Source organism: Somniosus microcephalus, chromosome 5 (assembly GCF_052327205.1).
Source record: "Somniosus microcephalus isolate GS21.2 chromosome 5, FLI_Smic_1.0, whole genome shotgun sequence".
NCBI lineage: Eukaryota > Metazoa > Chordata > Chondrichthyes > Squaliformes > Somniosidae > Somniosus > Somniosus microcephalus.
The window spans coordinates 8,107,864-8,127,826 of NC_140991.1; the positions used below are offsets into that span (position 1 = coordinate 8,107,864).

The following is a 19,963-nucleotide window of genomic DNA, read 5'->3' on the forward strand; positions in this document are numbered from 1 at the left end:
GCTGAAGGACAGGACTCTGAAATGGGAAAAACTTGAACATGAACTTCAATATTCAAACGAAAGGGGTTCGGAGCTCTCAAAGGTTATTGGAAGAGCTGAGGTGGCAACACAGACTGAGATGACTGCAACAGAGCAGCCCTTGGATGCCAAAAGTACGCTGACTCACGTCAACGTAGAACAACAGACCGCTGAAACAGCTGCTCCGGTAGAGGGATTGCATAGTCCGATCAATCAATCTCCAAAGGAAGTTGAAGTATTAAAATCACAAATGAGGTCACTAGTAAACGACTTGCTGAAAGCCCAGAAAAAGCTGGATGCAGAGGTACACATGAAGAAGTCTCTTCAGGAAAGATGTCTGGATTTGGAACAAGAGCTGGCTAACGTCCAGCTAGGTATGGAGGAAATAGACGACCCTCTCACTGGTCTAGCTCAGGACGACACCGAATATTACGATGTCCTGTCCTGCCCAGCTTGTAACTTCGACTCCCAAAGTGCAGAAATCATGGAGGAGCACCAAAAGTCTACGGAACATCGGGAGAAGCTGGCTCTACGACGGAAACAGGAGGAAGAGAAGGAGGAACTGCGCATGCAGCTGGCAGCTGTGGCAGCTGACAATGGAGCCCAGAGAGTCTCCAAGAAGCAGAAAAGGAAAAGTAAAAACAGAAGATGACCCATCTGAACCATTATCACCTCTACCAGATCACACACGTGGTCCCTCCGAACGGAGCCAATTCAGTTCGGAAGTTCAAACTGTTAAATCCATGGAAGGACTATTGAATGAGTCACTCTAGCAACGTGAACCGACTACACCACAGAGATTGAATCTGTGAACTGTTTTCCGCAGAGACTGAATCTGTGATCTGTTTTTGACATGAAGTTATCTATGTATCTATGTTATTCTGTTATGTAAACCTGAAGTTATATATGTATATATGTTATTACGTTATGTTAAATGGGGAGATGACTGTAAAGCTAGGAAGGGAGGAATGTTGTGTATGTAATATGTGTGCTACTTTGAACCTATGGACAGGACTGCACTACTTGTTGGGCGTAGTGATACGCAGTACCACTCCTGGCCATAGGGGTATAAATAGTACTGTGGGTACTGATCCCCCTCAGTTCCCGCCTGTGGGCATGAAGTAAAGACCTATGTATAGTCCCTACCTCCAACCAGTAAAGACCTGTTTGAGTTATACGTTTAAGTCTTTGTGTTAATTGTTCAATACAATACACATACTTAACAGGTTTTAGTCCACAGGCAATGGTACAAAAATACATTAGATGTCAAGTATCCCATCATGCACTAGTAAGGGCAAAATCATATTTCCACAGAAGCAAGGCTGGAAATGGCGGAGACTGTGGCCAAAATCTTCCAATCCTGCTCAGATATGGAGGTGGTGCCTGAGGACTGGAGAATTGCAAATGTCACACTCCTGTTCAAAAAAAGGGAAGTGGGATAAACCCAACAGCTACAGGCCAATCAGCCTAACATCGGTGGCGGGAAACCTTTAGAGACAATAATCCGGGAGAAAATTAATTGTCATTTGGAAAAATATGGGCTAATCAATGAAAGTCGTCACGGTTTGGTTGAAGGCAACTTGTGTTTGACGAACTTGATTGAGTTCTTTGATGAAGGAACAGAAAGTGTTGATGAGGGTAGTGTGGTTGATGTTGTGTATATGGACTTTGAAAAGGTGTTTGACAAAGTACCACATCATAGACTTGTTAGCAAAGTTAAAGGTAGGGGGCGCGACCTTTGCCGGGGCGCTAATTTTAGCGCCATGAAAAAATTAGCGCCCCTGTATCCGATTTTCACAGGTAGCACCCTGATAGGGAGGAGGGGCGCTACTGGAAGCACCCCACATCCCTCTTGGGGCGCTGCGAGCCAATATCGTGGCGATGCGCGCCGCGGTACTGCAGGCCTTCCTCCCCTTATTAAAGTGGAGGGGCCTGGTGCAGCGCGTCTCAGTGTCCAGCTGGGCCACCAGGGATCGGGAGTGCCGGCAAATGAGCCGGCACCCTGCGGGGGGGGCTTCACGGGGCGTCTGGCGGTAAGTCGGGGGGACGCCACCCAATATTACAGCCAGGGCGCGAGCAGGGTGCTGCACACGGCGATGACATCATCGCCAGCGGCGCAGCGCCAACAGTTAGCTCCCGCTGAATTTCGCGGGAGGCGTTAGCGGTGCCGCGCCCAGGCGCTAGTTGATTTGCGCCCCGTTAGCGCCCAACGGGAAGCGCAAATCAACCGAATTTAGCCCCTCATGGGATTAATGTGGCCGTGTGGATACAACATTGGCGAAGGGATGGAAAGCAGGGAGTGGTGGTGAACGGTTGTTTCTCAGACTGGAGGGAAGTGTGCCCTGGCGTCCCCCTGGGGGCGGTGTTGGGACCACTGCTCTTGTTGATATATAATAATGACCTGGACCTGGGTAAACGGCACACTTTTAAAGTTTGCAGACGACACGAAACTCGGGAATGTAGTAAACAGTGAGGAGGATAGTAGCAGACTTCAGGAGGACACAGACAGACTGGTGAAATGGGCAGACACACGGCAGATGAAATTTAACGCAGAGAAGTGTGAAGTAATTCTGGGGACACAGATTTAAGGGAATTGGCAAAAAGAACCAGGGCCGACCAAAGTTTGCAGATGACACCAAACTCGGAAATGTAGTGGGGGGGTTAAAAATAAAAAACCCTCCAACTTCTGGTGTTAATGGGGACGGGGCGGGGTCAGCGGGGGATGGGCGACAGTCCCCTCTCAGGAGGCGGGTTGCTCAGTAAAACATTTTAATGTGGCTGCGTGCCTCCATTTTAACTAATGTTTTATTTTTAACACCTGCAGGCCGGGTTTCCCAGGCCTCGGGAAACCCGGCAGATGAAAGGAGGCGACAAGGGCTGGATCCATCAGGTAAGTGCCTTTCCAGCCCTGCTTGTGAGCCAGGAGGAGCAGGAGAGTTTCCCCCCGGTCCAGCAAGCAAACCTGTTTACAGCCCTCGATATCCGACACACACCACGTTGTGCGACCACCCCGTGACATCCAAACGATGACCCTCCACACCACGATCGCCGAACCCCCGGTGACCTCCGACCCCCGCGACCTCTGACCATCCCCCTCCCCCACACGATCTCCAACCATCCCACTTCCCATGTCCAACTTGAAGTTAATCGCTCCAGCACAGGTTTCCTGGGGTTCAGGAAACTGGGCAGTGAAACGGAGGCGAGAGAGAGGGGAGCAAGAGAGAGGGGGACAACAGAGTGGGCAGCAGCGGAGAGGGGGGCAGCGGAGAGGGGGGCAGCGGAGAGGGGGACAACAGAGTGGGCAGCAGCGGAGAGGGGGGCAGCTGAGAGGGGGGGCAGCGGAGAGGGGAGCAGCGGAGAGGGGAGCAAGAGAGGGGGACAACAGAGTGGGCAGCAGCGGAGAGGGGGGGCAGCGGAGAGGGGAGCAGCGGAGAGGGGAGCAAGAGAGGGGGACAACAGAGTGGGCAGCAGCGGAGAGGGGGGGCAGCGGAGAGGGGAGCAGCGGAGAGGGGAGCAGCGGAGAGGGGAGCAGCGGAGAGGGGAGCAAGAGAGAGGGGGACAACAGAGTAGGCAGCAGCGGAGAGGGGGGGCAGCAGAGAAGGGAGCAGCGGAGAGGGGAGCAGCGGAGAGGGGGGAGCGGAGAGGGGGGAGCGGAGAGGGGAGCAGCGGAGAGGGGAGCAGCGGAGAGGGGGGAGCACCGGAGAGGGGAGCAGCAGAGGGGGGGAGCGGAGAGGGGGGAGCGGAGAGGGGAGCAGCGGAGAGGGGAGCGGAGAGGGGGGAGCGGAGAGGGGAGCAGCAGAGAGGGGAGCAGCAGAGAGGGGAGCGGAGAGGGGAGCAGCGGAGAGGGGAGCGGAGAGGGGGGAGCGGAGAGGGGAGCAGCAGAGAGGGGAGCGGAGAGGGGGGCAGCAGAGAGGGGAGCAGCAGAGAGGGGAGCAGAGAGGGGGGAGCAGAGAGGGGGGAGCAGAGAGGGGGGAGCGGAGAGGGGGGAGCAGCAGAGGGGAGCAGAGAGGGGGGAGCAGAGAGGGGGGAGCGGAGAGGGGGGAGCAGCAGAGAGGGGAGCGGAGAGGGGGGAGCGGAGAGGGGGGAGCGGAGAGGGGGGAGCAGCGGAGAGGGGGGCAGCGGAGAGGGGGGAGTGGAGAGGGGGGCAGCGGAGAGGGGAGCAGCGGAGAGGGGAGCAGCGGAGAGGGGAGCAGTGGAGAGGGGGGAGCAGAGAGGGAGCAGTAGAGGTGGGCTAGCCCCAAACCCTGGGATTGGAGGCAGCGTCTCAGCCATGCTCCGCTCACACCCCCACCGTTGCCACTCAGCGGCTGGAGTTTGCTAATTCTGACCTTCTCTTGCTCCGATCAGAAATGGAAATGCAATCAGAAGGGCGAGAGTCCGCTCCACAGAGCCTGCATCAGAGGCAGCTTCGAACAGGCCAAGGCTCTGATTGAAAAGGTAGGACATGGACGTCATTGCTCAGCTTATCTCTCTTCCAGCTTCCCTGATATCTGACTTGGCAAACGCGTTGAGCCACATAATCCCGAAGGTTCAGTTCCAGGTGTCAACTGTGGCCCAGTTGGTAGCACTCTTGCCTGAGTTAGGTCGTGGGTTCAAGTCCCACTCCAGAGACTTGAGCACAGAAATCTAGGCCGACACTCCCAGTGCAGTACTGAGGGAGTGCTGCACTGTCGGAGGGACAGTACTGAGGGAGTGCTGCACTGTCGGAGGGGCAGTACTGAGGGAGCGCTGCACTGTCGGAGGGGCAGTACTGAGGGAGTGCTGCACTGTCGGAGGGGCAGTAATGAGGGAGTGCTGCACTGTCGGAGGGGCAGTACTGAGGGAGCACTGCACTGTCGGAGGGGCAGTACTGAGGGAGCGCCGCACTGTTGGTGGGTCAGTACTGAGGAAGCGCCGCACTGTCGGTGGGTCAGTACTGAGGGAGCGCTGCACTGTCGGAGTGGCAGTACTGGGGAAGTGCTGCACTGTCGGAGGGGCAGTACCGAGGGAGTGCTGCACTGTCGGAGGGGCAGTACTGAGGAAGCCCTGCACTGTCGGAGGGGCAGTACTGAGGAAGTGCTGCACTGTCGGAGGGGCAGTACCGAGGGAGCGCTGCACTGTCGGAGGGGTAGTACTGAGGGAGTGCTGCACTGTCGGAGGGGCAGTCCTGAGGGAGCGCTGCACTGTCGGAGGGGCAGTACTGAGGGAGCGCTGCACTGTCGGAGGGGCAGTACTGAGGGAGCGCTGCACTGTCGGAGGGGCAGTACTGAAGGAGCGCCGCACTGTCGGAGGGGCAATACTGAGGAAGCGCTACACTTTGGGAGGGGCAGTACTGAGGGAGCGCTGCACTGTCGGAGGGGCAATACTGAGGAAGCGCTACACTTTGGGAGGGGCAGTACTGAGGGAGGTGAGACCATCTTTCAGATGAGACGTTAAACCTCATCTGCCCTCTCAGGTGGACGTAAAAAAATCCCACAGCCCTATTTGAAGAAGATTGTCCAAGCCAATATTTATCAATAACATCACTAAAAACAGATTATCAGGTCATTATCACATTGGTGTTTGTGGGAGCTTGCTGTGCCTAAATTGGCTGCCGGATTTCCTACCTTACACCTCATTGGCTGTAACGCAGGGCTCGGGACACCCTGAGGTTGTGATAACCGCGATATAAATGCAAGTTCTTTTATCCCTGGCCTCAGCGACTTGGTAGTTGAAGAGAGAAAAGCAGCCAAGGTTCCTGCTCACCCTTCACTGAATACTGTGTCGCTCAGCACGTGGGGAGGGACCGAGTTCTCGAGTGAGTGACTGACATAAAAACTGACCTTGCCTGAAATGTTCTTTCCAGGGGCACCCGCTATGCGTCAGGGACCATGCTGGTTGGACACCACTTCACGAGGCTTGTAACCACGGCCATCTAGGTAAGATACTGCCAGCTTCCAACATGACAGAGACATTCCTCATGCTATAGCCCACAGCCAATGCTGGCCAGCCGTGCACTGAGACAATCAATGGGTTACCATGATGCCCTTTCACAGCTGGATCCTGAGTTTGAATCTTGGTCACCTTGGTGAGAACCTTGTCTCCTCTGTCTAATATTCTAAAAGATGTGATGATGGCCAATCTTCACCCAGCTCTATCTGGTGTAAGCTCATGGAGTCAATCTCCCGCTAACAGGCCCCACTTAACAGCCTCTCCCAGAGCCAGCAGAGAGATGGAGGTAATGTCAATCAGGAGTCATTAACCCAAGGGTCACTCCCCTGGAGGAGGGACTTACTTCAGATTCGAGATAAGGAAGTGAAATTAGCTTTGAGCCACAGTGCAAATCGGGCGATAGCAAATGGACAGCTCGATGTACACACCTCCCTCAGTCACTCTACACTCACCATTACCTCCCTCAGTCACTCTACACTCACCATTACCTCCCTCAGTCACTCTACACACTCACCATTACCTCCCTCAGTCACTCTACACTCTCACCATTACCTCCCTCAGTCACTCTACACTCTCACCATTACCTCCCTCGGTCACTCTACACTCTCACCATTACCTCCCTCAGTCACTCTACACTCTCACCATTACCTCCCTCGGTCACTCTACACTCTCACCATTACCTCCCTCAGTCACTCTACACTCTCACCATTACCTCCCTCAGTCACTCTACACTCTCACCATTACCTCCCTCGGTCACTCTACACTCTCACCATTACCTCCCTCAGTCACTCTACACTCTCACCATTACCTCCCTCGGTCACTCTACACTCTCACCATTACCTCCCTCAGTCACTCTACACTCTCACCATTACCTCCCTCAGTCACTCTACACTCTCACCATTACCTCCCTCAGTCACTCTACACTCACCATTACCTCCCTCGGTCACTCTACACACTCACCATTACCTCCCTCAGTCACTCTACACTCTCACCATTACCTCCCTCAGTCACTCTACACTCTCACCATTACCTCCCTCAGTCACTCTACACTCTCACCATTACCTCCCTCAGTCACTCTACACTCTCACCATTACCTCCCTCAGTCACTCTACACTCTCACCATTACCTCCCTCAGTCACTCTACACTCTCACCATTACCTCCCTCAGTCACTCTACACTCTCACCATTACCTCCCTCAGTCACTCTACACTCTCACCATTACCTCCCTCAGTCACTCTACACTCTCACCATTACCTCCCTCAGTCACTCTACACTCTCACCATTACCTCCCTCAGTCACTCTACACTCTCACCATTACCTCCCTCGGTCACTCTACACTCTCACCATTACCTCCCTCAGTCACTCTACACTCTCACCATTACCTCCCTCAGTCACTCTACACACTCACCATTACCTCCCTCGGTCACTCTACACTCTCACCATTACCTCCCTCAGTCACTCTACACTCTCACCATTACCTCCCTCAGTCACTCTACACTCACCATTACCTCCCTCAGTCACTCTACACTCTCACCATTAACTCCCTCAGTCACTCTACACTCTCACCATTAACTCCCTCAGTCACTCTACACTCTCACCATTAACTCCCTCAGTCACTCTACACTCTCACCATTACCTCCCTCGGTCACTCTACACTCTCACCATTAACTCCCTCAGTCACTCTACACTCTCACCATTAACTCCCTCAGTCACTCTACACTCTCACCATTAACTCCCTCAGTCACTCTACACTCTCACCATTACCTCCCTCAGTCACTCTACACTCTCACCATTACCTCCCTCAGTCACTCTACACTCTCACCATTAACTCCCTCAGTCACTCTACACTCACCATTACCTCCCTCAGTCACTCTACACTCACCATTACCTCCCTCGGTCACTCTACACTCTCACCATTACCTCCCTCAGTCACTCTACACTCTCACCATTACCTCCCTCAGTCACTCTACACTCTCACCATTACCTCCCTCAGTCACTCTACACTCTCACCATTACCTCCCTCAGTCACTCTACACTCTCACCATTACCTCCCTCAGTCACTCTACACTCTCACCATTACCTCCCTCAGTCACTCTACACACTCACCATTACCTCCCTCAGTCACTCTACACTCTCACTATTAACTCCCTCAGTGACTCTACACTCTCACCATTAACTCCCTCAGTGACTCTACACTCTCACCATTAACTCCCTCAGTCACTCTACACTCACACCATTAACTCCCTCAGTGACTCTACACTCTCACCATTAACTCCCTCAGTCACTCTACACTCACACCATTAACTCCCTCAGTGACTCTACACTCTCACCATTACCTCCCTCAGTCACTCTACACACTCACCATTACCTCCCTCAGTCACTCTACACTCTCACTATTAACTCCCTCAGTCACTCTACACTCTCACCATTAACTCCCTCAGTTACTCTACACTCTCACCATTACCTCCCTCAGTCACTCTACACTCTCACCATTACCTCCCTCAGTCACTCTACACTCTCACCATTAACTCCCTCGGTGACTCTACACTCTCACCATTAACTCCCTCAGTCACTCTACACTCACCATTACCTCCCTCAGTCACTCTACACTCTCACCATTAACTCCCTCAGTCACTCTACACTCACCATTAACTCCCTCAGTCACTCTACACACTCACCATTAACTCCCTCAGTCACTCTACACTCACCATTACCTCCCTCAGTCACTCTACACTCTCACCAATAACTCCCTCAGTCACTCTACACTCTCACCATTACCTCCCTCAGTCACTCTACACTCTCACCATTACCTCCCTCAGTCACTCTACACTCTCACCATTAACTCCCTCAGTCACTCTACACTCTCACCATTACCTCCCTCGGTGACTCACTGCTCACCTCTCTCTATAATAACCATGGCAGGTCAGTGAGCTTCTGGGAATAATGAGTGCTGCTTGTGTTTGTAGACATTGTACGACTGCTCCTGGATTCCGGAGCCTCTGTGAATGATGCCAGTGACTCGCTGTGTGGTGGAATCACAGTGCTCCACGATGCTTTATCTAGCGGGAGCTTGGAGGTTGCTGAGCTGCTGATTGACAGAGGAGCTTGCCTGACGGTCAGAGATGCTGAGGTGAGTCAGGTTCTCACTGTAACACCCAGCTCAGCTTTGTGAACTGAGGCCCAAAGCAGAACGGGGAAACAACCTGACTGATAGATATGAATGGAACCAATTGAGTGGACACAGAGAAACTGTGTTGAACCAGGAAGCTAACCTTAATCCAGTAAAGAAACAGTCGGGAGCTTTACTCTGTATCTAACCCGTGCAGAATGGATAGCTAGCTGGGTTCGAGACAGAAAGCAGAGAGTGGGAGTAAAGGGTAGCTATTCACAGTGATAGAATGTGGGCAGTGGTGTTCCACAAGGATCAGTGCTGGGACCACTGCTGTTCACAATTTATATTAACAATTTAGACTTTGGAATCAAAAATACAATTTCTAAATTTGTGGATGACACCAAATTGGGAGGATAGTCAATACTGAGGAGGACTGGAACAAATTACAGGAGGACATTAATGAACTTGCAGAATGGGCAGATAATTGGCAAATGAATTTCAACACAGATAATTGTGAGATTACATCTTGGTAGGAAGAATAGGGAGGTCACTCATTACTGGGAGGGAGCGAGTCTGGGTGGGGCAGAGGAACAAAGGGATCTGGGAGTACAAATACACAAATCACTAAAAGTAGCGACACAGGTTAACAAGGCCATAAAAAAGCAAACCAATCCCTAGGGTTTATTTCTAGAGGGATAGAATTGAAAAGTAGGGAAGTTATGTTAAACCTGTGTCGAACCTTGGTTAGACCACACTTGGAGCACTGCGTACAGTTCTGGTCGCCATATTATAAAAAGGATATAGAGGCACTGGAGAGGGTGCAGAGAAGATTTACAAGGATGATACCAGAAATGCGAGGTTATACCTATCCGGAAAGGATGAACAGGCTGGGTCTCTTTTCTCTTGAAAAGAGAAGGCTGAGGGGGTGACCTAATCGAGGTCTTTAAAATTATGAAAGGTTTTGATAGAGGGGATACAGAGAGAATGTTTCCACTTGTGGGGAAGAGTATAACTTGAGGCCATCAATATAAGATAGTCACCAAGAAATCCAATAGGGAATTCAGAAGAAACTTCTTTACCCAGAGAGTGGTGAGAATGTGGAACTCGCTACCACAGGGAGTGGTTGAAGCGAATAGTACAGATGGATTTAAGGGGAGGCTGGACAAGCATCTGAGAGAGAAGGGAATAGAGGGTTATACTGATAGATTTAGATGAGGAAAGACGGGAGGAGGCTCGAGTGGAGCATAAACACCGGCATGGGCTGGTTGGGCCGAATGGCCTGTTTCTGTGCCGTATATCCGATGTAATCCTAGGCAATCCTATGGGAGTGTTTGATGGGACAGTGTAGAGGGAGCTTTACTCTGTATCTAACCCGTGCTGTACCTGCCCTGGGAGTGTTTGATGGGACCGTGTAGAGGGAGGTTTACTCTGTATCTAACCCGTGCTGTACCTGCCCTGGGAGTGTTTGATGGGACAGTGTAGAGGGAGCTTTACTCTGTATCTAACCCGTGCTGTACCTGCCCTGGGAGTGTTTGATGGGACAGTGTAGAGGGAGCTTTACTCTGTATCTAACCTGTGCTGTACCTGCCCTGGGAGTGTTTGATGGGACAGTGTAGAGGGAGCTTTACTCTGTATCTAACCCGTGCTGTACCTGCCCTGGGAGTGTTTGATGGGACAGTGTAGAGGGAGCTTTACTCTGTATCTAACCCGTGCTGTACCTGCCCTGGGAGTGTTTGATGGGACAGTGTAGAGGGAGCTTTACTCTGTATCTAACCCGTGCTGTCCCTGCCCTGGGAGTGTTTGATGTAACAGTTGCTCCCCACACCATCGCCCCTCCTCCGCAGCCCCCCCTCCCCCACTCAGGCCCCTCCCTCACACTGGCCACACCTAAACCATCGCCCACTCCGCCCTCTCCCCCACTCCGGCCCCTCCTCAGTAACAACATAACCTCGAGTACTCTCTGAGCAAACTTAGAGCTCACCATCTCACACACACGACTGACACCAATGATTTTGTTGTGTAGGTAGGTCATAGAGTCATAACAGCACAGAAGGAGGCCATTCGGCCCATCGAGTCCGTGCCGGCTCTCTGTAGAGCAATCCAGTCAGTCCCATTCCCCCGCTCTATCCCCGTAGCCCTGCAAGTTTATTTCCCTCAAGTGCCTATCCAGTCTCCCCTTGAAAACATTGAGTGTCTCCGCTTCCACCACTTCCGTCGGCAGCAAGTTCCAGGTCCTCACCACTCACTGCGTAAAAAAGTTTTTCCTCACATCCCCCCTGTATCTCTTGCCCAAAACCTTAAATCTGTGTCCCCTAGTCCTTGTACCATCAACTAGTGGGAACAGCCTTTCCCCGTCTAGCCTATCCAAACCCATCATAATCTTGTACACCTCTATCAAATCACCCCTCAACCTCCTTTGCTCTAATGAAAACAAATCCAGCTTCTCCAACCTGTCCTTGTAGCTAAGATTCCCCCATCCCCGGAACCATTCTGGTAAATCTCCTCTGCACCCTCTCAAGGGCCTTCACATCCTTCCTAAAGTGTGGTGACCAGAACTGGACGCAATACTCCAGTTGTGGCCTAACCAGCGCTTTATAAAGATTCAGCATAACTTCTCTACTTTTGTACTCAATACCTCTATTTATGAAGCCCAAGATCCCATATGCTTTGTTAACCACTCTCTCAATATGTCCTGCCACCTTCAGGGACCTATGCACATTAACTCCCAGGTCCCTCTGTCCCTGCACACTCTTTAAAACTGTGCCATTAAGTGTATATTGCCTCTCCCTGTTCCTTCTGCCAAAATGCATCACCTCACACTTCTCTGTATTAAATTCCATCTGCCACTTGTCTGCCCATTCTGCGAGATATGTCCTATTGCAGTCGATTGGTATCATCCTCACTGTTTGCCACACCCCCAAGTTTGGTGTCATCGGCAAATTTAGAAATTCTACTCTGTATTCCAATATCCAGGTCATTTATATATATCAAAAAAAGCAGTGGCCCCAGCACTGACCCTTGGGGAACACCACTGTCTACCATCCTCCAGTCTGAAAAACAGCCATTTACCACAACTCGCTGTTTTCTGTCCTTAAGCCAATTCCTTATCCAAGCTGCCACTGACCCACCTATTCCATGAGCCTCAATTTTGTTAACCAGCCTTCTATGTGGTACTTTGTCAAACACCTTCCTAAAATCCATGTAGACAACATCCATTGCATTCCCTTCGTCGATCCTCCCTGTTACTTCATCGAAAAATTCAAATAGATTAGTCAAACACGATCTGCCTTTTACAAACCCGTGTTGGCTCTCTTTAATTAGTTTAAATCTCTCCAAGTGCCTGTTAATTTTTTCCTTGATTATTGTTTCTAAAACTTTACCCACCACTGATGTTAAACTGACCGGCCTGTAGTTACTGGGATTGTCCTTACACCCTTTCTTGAACAATGGTATCACATTTGCCACTTTCCGATCCTCAGGCACCTCCCCCCGCATCTAGGGAAGATTGGAAAATTATGGCAAGCCCTTCCACTATCTCCTCCCCCAATTCCCTTAGCAATCTGGGATGCAAGCCATCTGGACCAGGCGACTTGTCCACTCTAAGCATACCCAGCCTTTCTAGTACATCCTGTCTATCAATTTTCACCCCTTCCATTGCTTCTACCTTTTCCACTACTACTGATATTTTGTCAGCATCCACCTCCTTAGTAAACACCGATACAAAGTTCTCACTGAGTATTCTAGCCTTGCCCTGTGCCTCGAAGCATATATCACCTTCTTTGTCCCTAATAGGCCCACCCTGCCTCTTACTACCCGCTTACTGTTTACATGCCGATAGATTTTTGGGTTCACTTTTATGTTAACCTATATGCTGTTGCCCATCCCCCTGCCAAGCTAATTTAAACCCTCCCCGACAGCACTAGCAAACCTCCCTGCGAGAATATTGGTCCCAGCTCTGTTGAGGTATAACCCATCCGGCTTGTACAGGTCCCAATTTCCCCAGGAATCTAAAGCCCTCCCTTCTGCACCATCTCTCCAGCCACGTATTCATCTGTTCTATCCTCCTATTCCTGTACTCACTAGCACGTGGCAGCGGGAGTAATCCAGACATTACTACCTTTGAGGTCCTGCTTTTTAATCTCCCTCCTAGCTCCCTATAGTCTGCCTGCAGGACCTCATCCCTCTTTCTGCCTATGTCGTTGGTACCGATATGGACAACGACCTCTGGCTGTTCGCCCTCCTCCCTCAGAGTGTCCTGCAGCCGCGTAGTGACATCTTTGACCCTGGCACCAGGGAGGCAACATACCATCCTGGAGTCGCGTCTGGCGTGGGTTTAATTTCTAAATTCCTGTACCCACAGGGTAACTCACCTGCCGATTGCTTCAAAGAATCGACCAGATGTTTCAAACAGGAGCCGAGCCCAGATGCCACACAGAGGAGTGCAAAGATAACCAACATCCTCCACACAGCCCCGCCACACCGTGAGTCTCAGACCAGCACAACTCACTCACACCCCGGTTCGTCAACAAGAGGGCGGACAAAGCAAATAACCTGCAGACAGAGCCTCGGTTCAACATTACATCAAAAGAGGAGACTTCCAACAGTGCAGCGCTCCCTCAGTACTGACCCTCCGACAGTGCAGCGCTCCCTCAGTACTGCCCCTCCGACAGTGCAGCACTCCCTCAGTACTGCCCCTCCGACAGTGCAGCACTCCCTCAGTACTGCCCCTCCGACAGTGCGGCGCTCCCTCAGTACTGCCCCTCCGACAGTGCAGCACTCCCTCAGTACTGCCCCTCCGACATTGCAGCACTCCCTCAGTACTGCCCCTCCGACAGTGCAGCACTCCCTCAGTACTGCCCCTCCGACAGTGCGGTGCTCCCTCAGTACTGCCCCTCCGACAGTGCAGCACTCCCTCAGTACTGCCCCTCTTGACAGTGCAGCTCTCCCTCAGTACTGCTTCTCTGAAAGGGCAGCGCTCCCTCAGTAATGACCCTCCAAAAGTGCGGCACTCCCTCAGTACTGCCACTCCAACAGTGCGGCACTCCCTCAGTACTGACCCTCCGACAGTGCAGCTCTCCCTCAGTACTGCCCCTCCGACAGTGCAGCGCTCCCTCAGTACTGCCCCTCCGACAGTGCAGCGCTCCCTCAGTACTGCCACTCCAACAGTGCGGCACTCCCTCAGTACTGACCCTCCGACAGTGCAGCTCTCCCTCAGTACTGCCCCTCCGACAGTGCAGCACTCCCTCAGTACTGCCCCTCTCACAGTGCAGCACTCCCTCAGTTCTGACCCTCCGACAGTGCAGTGCTCCCACAGTACGGACACGCCGAGAGTGCAGCTCACCCTCAGTACTGACCCTCTGACAGTGCAGCGCTCCCTCAGTACTGACCCTTCGACAGTGCAGCGCTCCCTCAGTATTGCCCCTCTGACTGTGCAGCGCTCCCTCAGTACAGCCCCCTCCTACAGTGCAGCGCTCACTCAGTACTGCCCCTCTTGACAGTGCAGCTCTCCCTCAGTACTGCTCCTCTGACAGTGCAGCACTCCCTCAGTACTGCCCCTCCGACATTGCAGCGCTCCCTCAGTACTGCCCCTCCGACAGTGCTGCGCTCCCTCAGTACTGCCCCTCCGACAGTGCAGCATTCTCTCAGTAATGCCCCTCTCACAGTGCGGCGCTCCCTCAGTACTGACCCTCCAACAGTGCAGCGCTCCCTCAGTAATGACCCTCCTACAGTGCAGCGCTCCCTCAGTACTGCCTCTCCGACAGTGCAGCGCTCCCTCAACACTGCCCTTCCAACAGTGCAGCGCTCCCTCAGTACTGCCCCTCCGACAGTGCTGCGCTCTCTTAGTACTGCCCCTCCGTCAGTGCCGCGCTCTCTCAGTACTGACCCTCCGACAGTGTAGCGCTCCCTCAGTACTGCCCCTCCAACAGTGCAGCGCTCTGTCAGTACTGCCCCTCCAACAGTGCTGCACTCCCTCAGTACTGCCCCTCTGACAGTGCAGCGCTCCCTCAGTACTGCCCCTCCGACAGTGCTGCGCTCTCTCATTACTGCCCCTCCGACAGTGCAGCACTCCTTCAGTACTGCACCTCCGACAGTGCAGCACTCCCTCAGTACTGACCCTCCGACAGTGCAGCGCCCCCTCAGTGCTGACCCTCCGACAGTGCAGCGCCCCCTCAGTGCTGACCCTCCGACAGTGCAGCACTCCCTCAGCACTGCCCTTCCGCCAGTGCAGCGCCCCCTCAGTGCTGACCCTCCGACAGTGCGGCGCTCCCTCAGTACTGACCCTCCGACAGTGCAGCGCTCCCTCAGTAATGACCCTCCAACAGGGCGGCACTCCCTCAGTACTGCCCCTCCGACTGTGCAGCGCTCCCTCAGTACTGCCCCTCCTACAGTGCAGCGCTCCCTCAGTACTGCCCCTCCGACAGTGCAGCACTCCCTCAGTACTGACCCTCCGACAGTGCAGCGCCCCCTCAGTGCTGACCCTCCGACAGTGCAGCGCCCCCTCAGTGCTGACCCTCCGACAGTGCAGCACTCCCTCAGTACTGCCCTTCCGCCAGTGCAGCGCCCCCTCAGTGCTGACCCTCCGACAGTGCGGCGCTCCCTCAGTACTGACCCTCCGACAGTGCAGCGCTCCCTCAGTAATGACCCTCCAACAGGGCGGCACTCCCTCAGTACTGCCCCTCCGACTGTGCAGCGCTCCCTCAGTACTGCCCCTCCTACAGTGCAGCACTCCCTCAGTACTGACCCTTCGACAGTGCGGCGCTCCCTCAGTACTGCTCCTCCAACTCTGCAGCGCTCCCTGAGTACTGCCCCTCCTACAGTGCAGCGCTCACTCCCGACAGTGCAGCGCTCCCTCAGTATTGCCCCTCCGACAGTGCAGCGCTCCCTCAGTACTGCCCCTCCGTCAGTGCCGCGCTCTCTCAGTACTGACCCTCCGACAGTGTAGCGCTCCCTCAGTACTGCCCCTCCAACAGTGCAGCGCTCTGTCAGTACTGCCCCTCCGACAGTGCAGCGCTCCCTCAGTACTGCCCCTCCGACAGTGCAGCACTCCTTCAGTACTGCCCCTCCGACAGTGCAGCACTCCCTCAGTACTGCCCCTCCGACAGTGCCGCGCTCTCTCAGTACTGACCCTCCGACAGTGCAGTGCTCCCTCAGTACTGCCCCTCTGACAGTGCAGCACTCCCTCAGTACTGCCCCTCCAACAGTGCGGCGCTCCCTCAGTACTGCCCGTCCTACAGTGCAGCACTCCCTCAGTACTGCCCCTCCAACAGTCCAACTCAGTTAATACAGAATCTATATGGGTGGAGCTAAGAAATAGCGAGGGGCGAAAAACATTAATAGGAGTGGTATATAGGCCTCCAAATAGTAAAATAGAGGTTAGGGAGGGCATCACGAGGGAAATTAGAGAAGCGTGCAATAAGAGCACAGCTGTCATCATAGGTGACTTTAACTTACATATAGATTGGACTAGCCTAATCAGTAAAAATAATGAGGAGGAGGAATTCCTTGAGTGTTTAAGGGATGGTTATCTGGATCAATATGTCGAGGAACCAACTCGGGAACAGGCTATATTGGACTGGGTACTGTGCAATGAGAAGGGACTAATCAGTAATCTTGTTGTACGGGGACCCTTGGGTCAGAGCGATCATAACATGATCGATTTCTCACTCGAAATGGAGAGCGAAGAAATTGACTCAGAGACTAAGGTCCTGAATTTAAACAAGGGGAATTATGATGCCATGAGACGGGAACTGAGTAGGTCTGATTGGACAACGTTCCTGGGAGGACTGGAGGTAGATAAACAATGGCAAACATTTAAAGATAGAATGACAAAATTGCAAAAATTGTTTATACCAATCTGGCATAAAAGGAAATCTAAAAAGGTGACTCAACCGTGGATAACAGGGGAAATTAGAGACAGCATAAAATCCAAAGATAGGGCGTATAAAATAGCCAAAAAAAGCGCCAGAGCGGAAGATTGGGAACAGTTTAAGATAGAGCAAAGGAGGGCAAAGGGCATGATCAAGAGGGGCAAAATAGCTTACGAAAACAAGCTGGCGGAAAATATAAAAACTAACTCCAAAAGCTTTTATAAATATATCAAAAGGAAAAGACTGGTGAAAACCAAAGTTGGTCCATTGCAGTCAGATACGGGGGAATATATAATGGGAAATAAGGAAATGGCAGATCAACTAAATGCATACTTTGGGTCAGTCTTTACGAAGGAAGACACAAAAAACCTCCCTGGGATATTGGGAAAAATAGGGACATTGGCAAAGGAGGAACTGACGCAAATCAATATCTCTAAGGATATGGTGTTAAGGAAGCTAAAGGGATTGAAGGTGGACAAATCCCCAGGGCCTGATAACATGCATCCTAGGGTACTGAAGGAGGTGGCCCTAGAGATAGCGGATGCACTAAGGATGATTTTTCAGAATTCATTAGACTCGGGAACAGTGCCGATGGATTGGAGGGTAGCTAACGTTACCCCACTATTCAAAAAGGGGGGTAGGGAAAAAGCAGGTAATTACAGACCTGTAAGCCTTACATCAGTTGTGGGCAAAATGCTGGAGTCCATCATTAAGGATGAAATAGCGGAGCACTTAGCAAATGGGGACAGGATAGGACAGAGTCAACATGGATTTACAAAGGGTAAATCGTGCTTGACTAATCTATTGGAATTTTTTGAGGGAGTAACTGGTAGAATAGATGGGGGAGAGCCAGTAGATGTGGTGTACCTGGACTTCCAAAAGGCCTTCGATAAGGTCCCACATAAAAGATTAGCATGGAAAATTGAGGCTCATGGGATAAAGGGGAAAGTTTTGGCGTGGATAGGGAACTGGCTGTCAGATAGAAAACAGAGAGTTGGAATAAACGGCTCATTTTCTGAATGGCAGGCAGTAACAAGTGGGGTACCACAGGGATCTGTCCTGGGCCCCCAGCTGTTCACAATTTACATTAATGACCTGGATCAGGGAGTCGGATGCAGCATTTCCAAATTTGCAGACGACACTAAACTAGGAGGGGGGGTGGGCTCAGAGGAAGAGACCAGGAAGCTCCAGAGCGATTTGGACAGACTGGGCGATTGGGCGGATAAATGGCAGATGCACTATAATGTGGACAAGTGCGAAGTTATCCACCTTGGGTGCAGGAACGGGAGGGCAAATTATTATTTAAATGGCAATAGATTGGGAGAGGGGGAAGTACAGAGAGACCTGGGTGTTCTTGTACACCAGTCACTGAAGGCGAGCATGCAGGTGCAACAGGCGGTCAAGAAGGCAAACGGTATGCTGGCCTTCATAGCAAAAGGGTTAGAATACAGGAACAGGGATACCTTGCTGCAGCTGTACAGGGCACTGGTGAGACCACACCTCGAGTACTGTGTACAGTTTTGGTCGCCTCATCTGAGGAAGGATGTTCTTGCCATGGAGGGGGTGCAGCGGCGATTCACCAGGCTGATACCAGGAATGGCGGGAATGACCTATGAGGAGAGACTATGTAGTTTAGGGATGTACACACTGGAGTTTAGAAGATTGAGAGGGGACCTCATAGAAGTGTATAAAATTCTGACAGGTCTAGACAGACTGGATGCAGAAGGAATGTTTCCCTTGGCGGGTGAGAACAGAACTAGAGGACATAATTTAAGGATAAGGGCTAAACCATTTAGGACAGAGATGAGGGGGAATTTCTTCACTCAGAGAGTGGTGAACCTGTGGAACTCATTGCCACAGAGGGCAGTGTACGCCAGCTCATTAAATATATTTAAGAGGGAATTAGATATATTTCTACGGGCAAAAGGGGTTAAGGGTTACGGAGAGAAGGCGGGGACGGGATACTGAATTAAAGGATCAGCCATGATCTCATCGAATGGCGGAGCAGGCACGAAGGGCCGAATGGCCTACTCCTGCTCCTATCTTCTATGTATCTATGTAACTCTCCCTCAGTACTGCCCCTCTGACAGTGCAGCACTCCCTCAGTTCTGACCCTCTGACAGTGCAGCACTCCCTCAGTTCTGACCCTCTGACAGTGCAGCGCTCCCTCAGTACTGACCCTTCGACAGTGCGGCGCTCCCTCAGTACTGCTCCTCCGACTGTGCAGCGCTCCCTGAGTACTGCCCCTCCTGCAGTGCAGCGCTCACTCAGTACTGCCCCTCCCACAGTGCAGCGCTCCTTCAGTATTGCCCCTCCGACAGTGCAGCGCTCCCTCAGTACTGCCCTTCCAACAGTGCAGCGCTCCCTCAGTACTGCCCCCCGGCAGTGCAGCGCTCCCTCAGTACTGCCCCTCCAACAGCACAGCGCTCCCTCAGTACTGCCCCTCGGACAGTGCTGCGCTCCCTCAGTACTGCCCCCCGGCAGTGCAGCGCTCCCTCAGTACTGCCCCTCCAACAGTGCCGCGCTCTCTCAGTACTGACCTTCCGACAGTGCATTGCTCCCTCAGTACTGCCCGTCCTACAGTGCAGCACTCCCTCAGTACTGCCCCTCCCAACAGTCCAACTCTCCCTCAGTACTGCCCCTCTGACAGTGCAGCACTCCCTCAGTTCTGACCCTCTGACAGTGCAGCGCTCCCTCAGTACTGACCCTTCGACAGTGCGGCGCTCCCTCAGCACTGCTCCTCCTACAGTGCAGCGCTCACTCAGTACTGCCCCTCCCACAGTGCAGCGCTCCCTCAGTATTGCCCCTCCGACAGCGCAGCGCTCCCTCAGTACTGCCCTTCCAACAGTGCAGCGCTCCCTCAGTACTGCCCCCCGGCAGTGCAGCGCTCCCTCAGTACTGCCCCTCCAACAGCACAGCGCTCTCTCAGTACTGCCCCTCTGACAGTGCAGCGCTCCCTCAGTACTGCCCCTGTAATAGTGCAGCGCTCCCTCAGTACTGCCCCTCCAACAGTGCAGCTCTCCCTCAGTACTGCCCCTCTGACAGTGTAGCACTC

At 52.7% G+C, this 19,963-nt stretch overlaps 1 protein-coding gene across 4 annotated transcripts in view; it reads left to right on the forward strand.

Moving 5' to 3' along the window:
• LOC147116852 (tonsoku-like protein) overlaps positions 1–19,963 on the forward strand; it is a 207,801-nt gene that overhangs the window by 90,704 nt on the left and 97,134 nt on the right. For 3 of the 4 annotated variants that reach the window (XM_085987261.1, XM_085987258.1, XM_085987260.1), the window contains 5 exons: positions 2,843–2,908; positions 4,366–4,455; positions 5,843–5,915; positions 8,895–9,058; positions 13,401–13,521. In XM_085987261.1, the coding sequence (XP_085843387.1) occupies positions 2,843–2,908; positions 4,366–4,455; positions 5,843–5,915; positions 8,895–9,058; positions 13,401–13,521 (514 nt within the window). The remainder of the gene's footprint in view (positions 1–2,842; positions 2,909–4,365; positions 4,456–5,842; positions 5,916–8,894; positions 9,059–13,400; positions 13,522–19,963) is intronic. The other variant, XM_085987259.1, reaches the window with a different exon arrangement.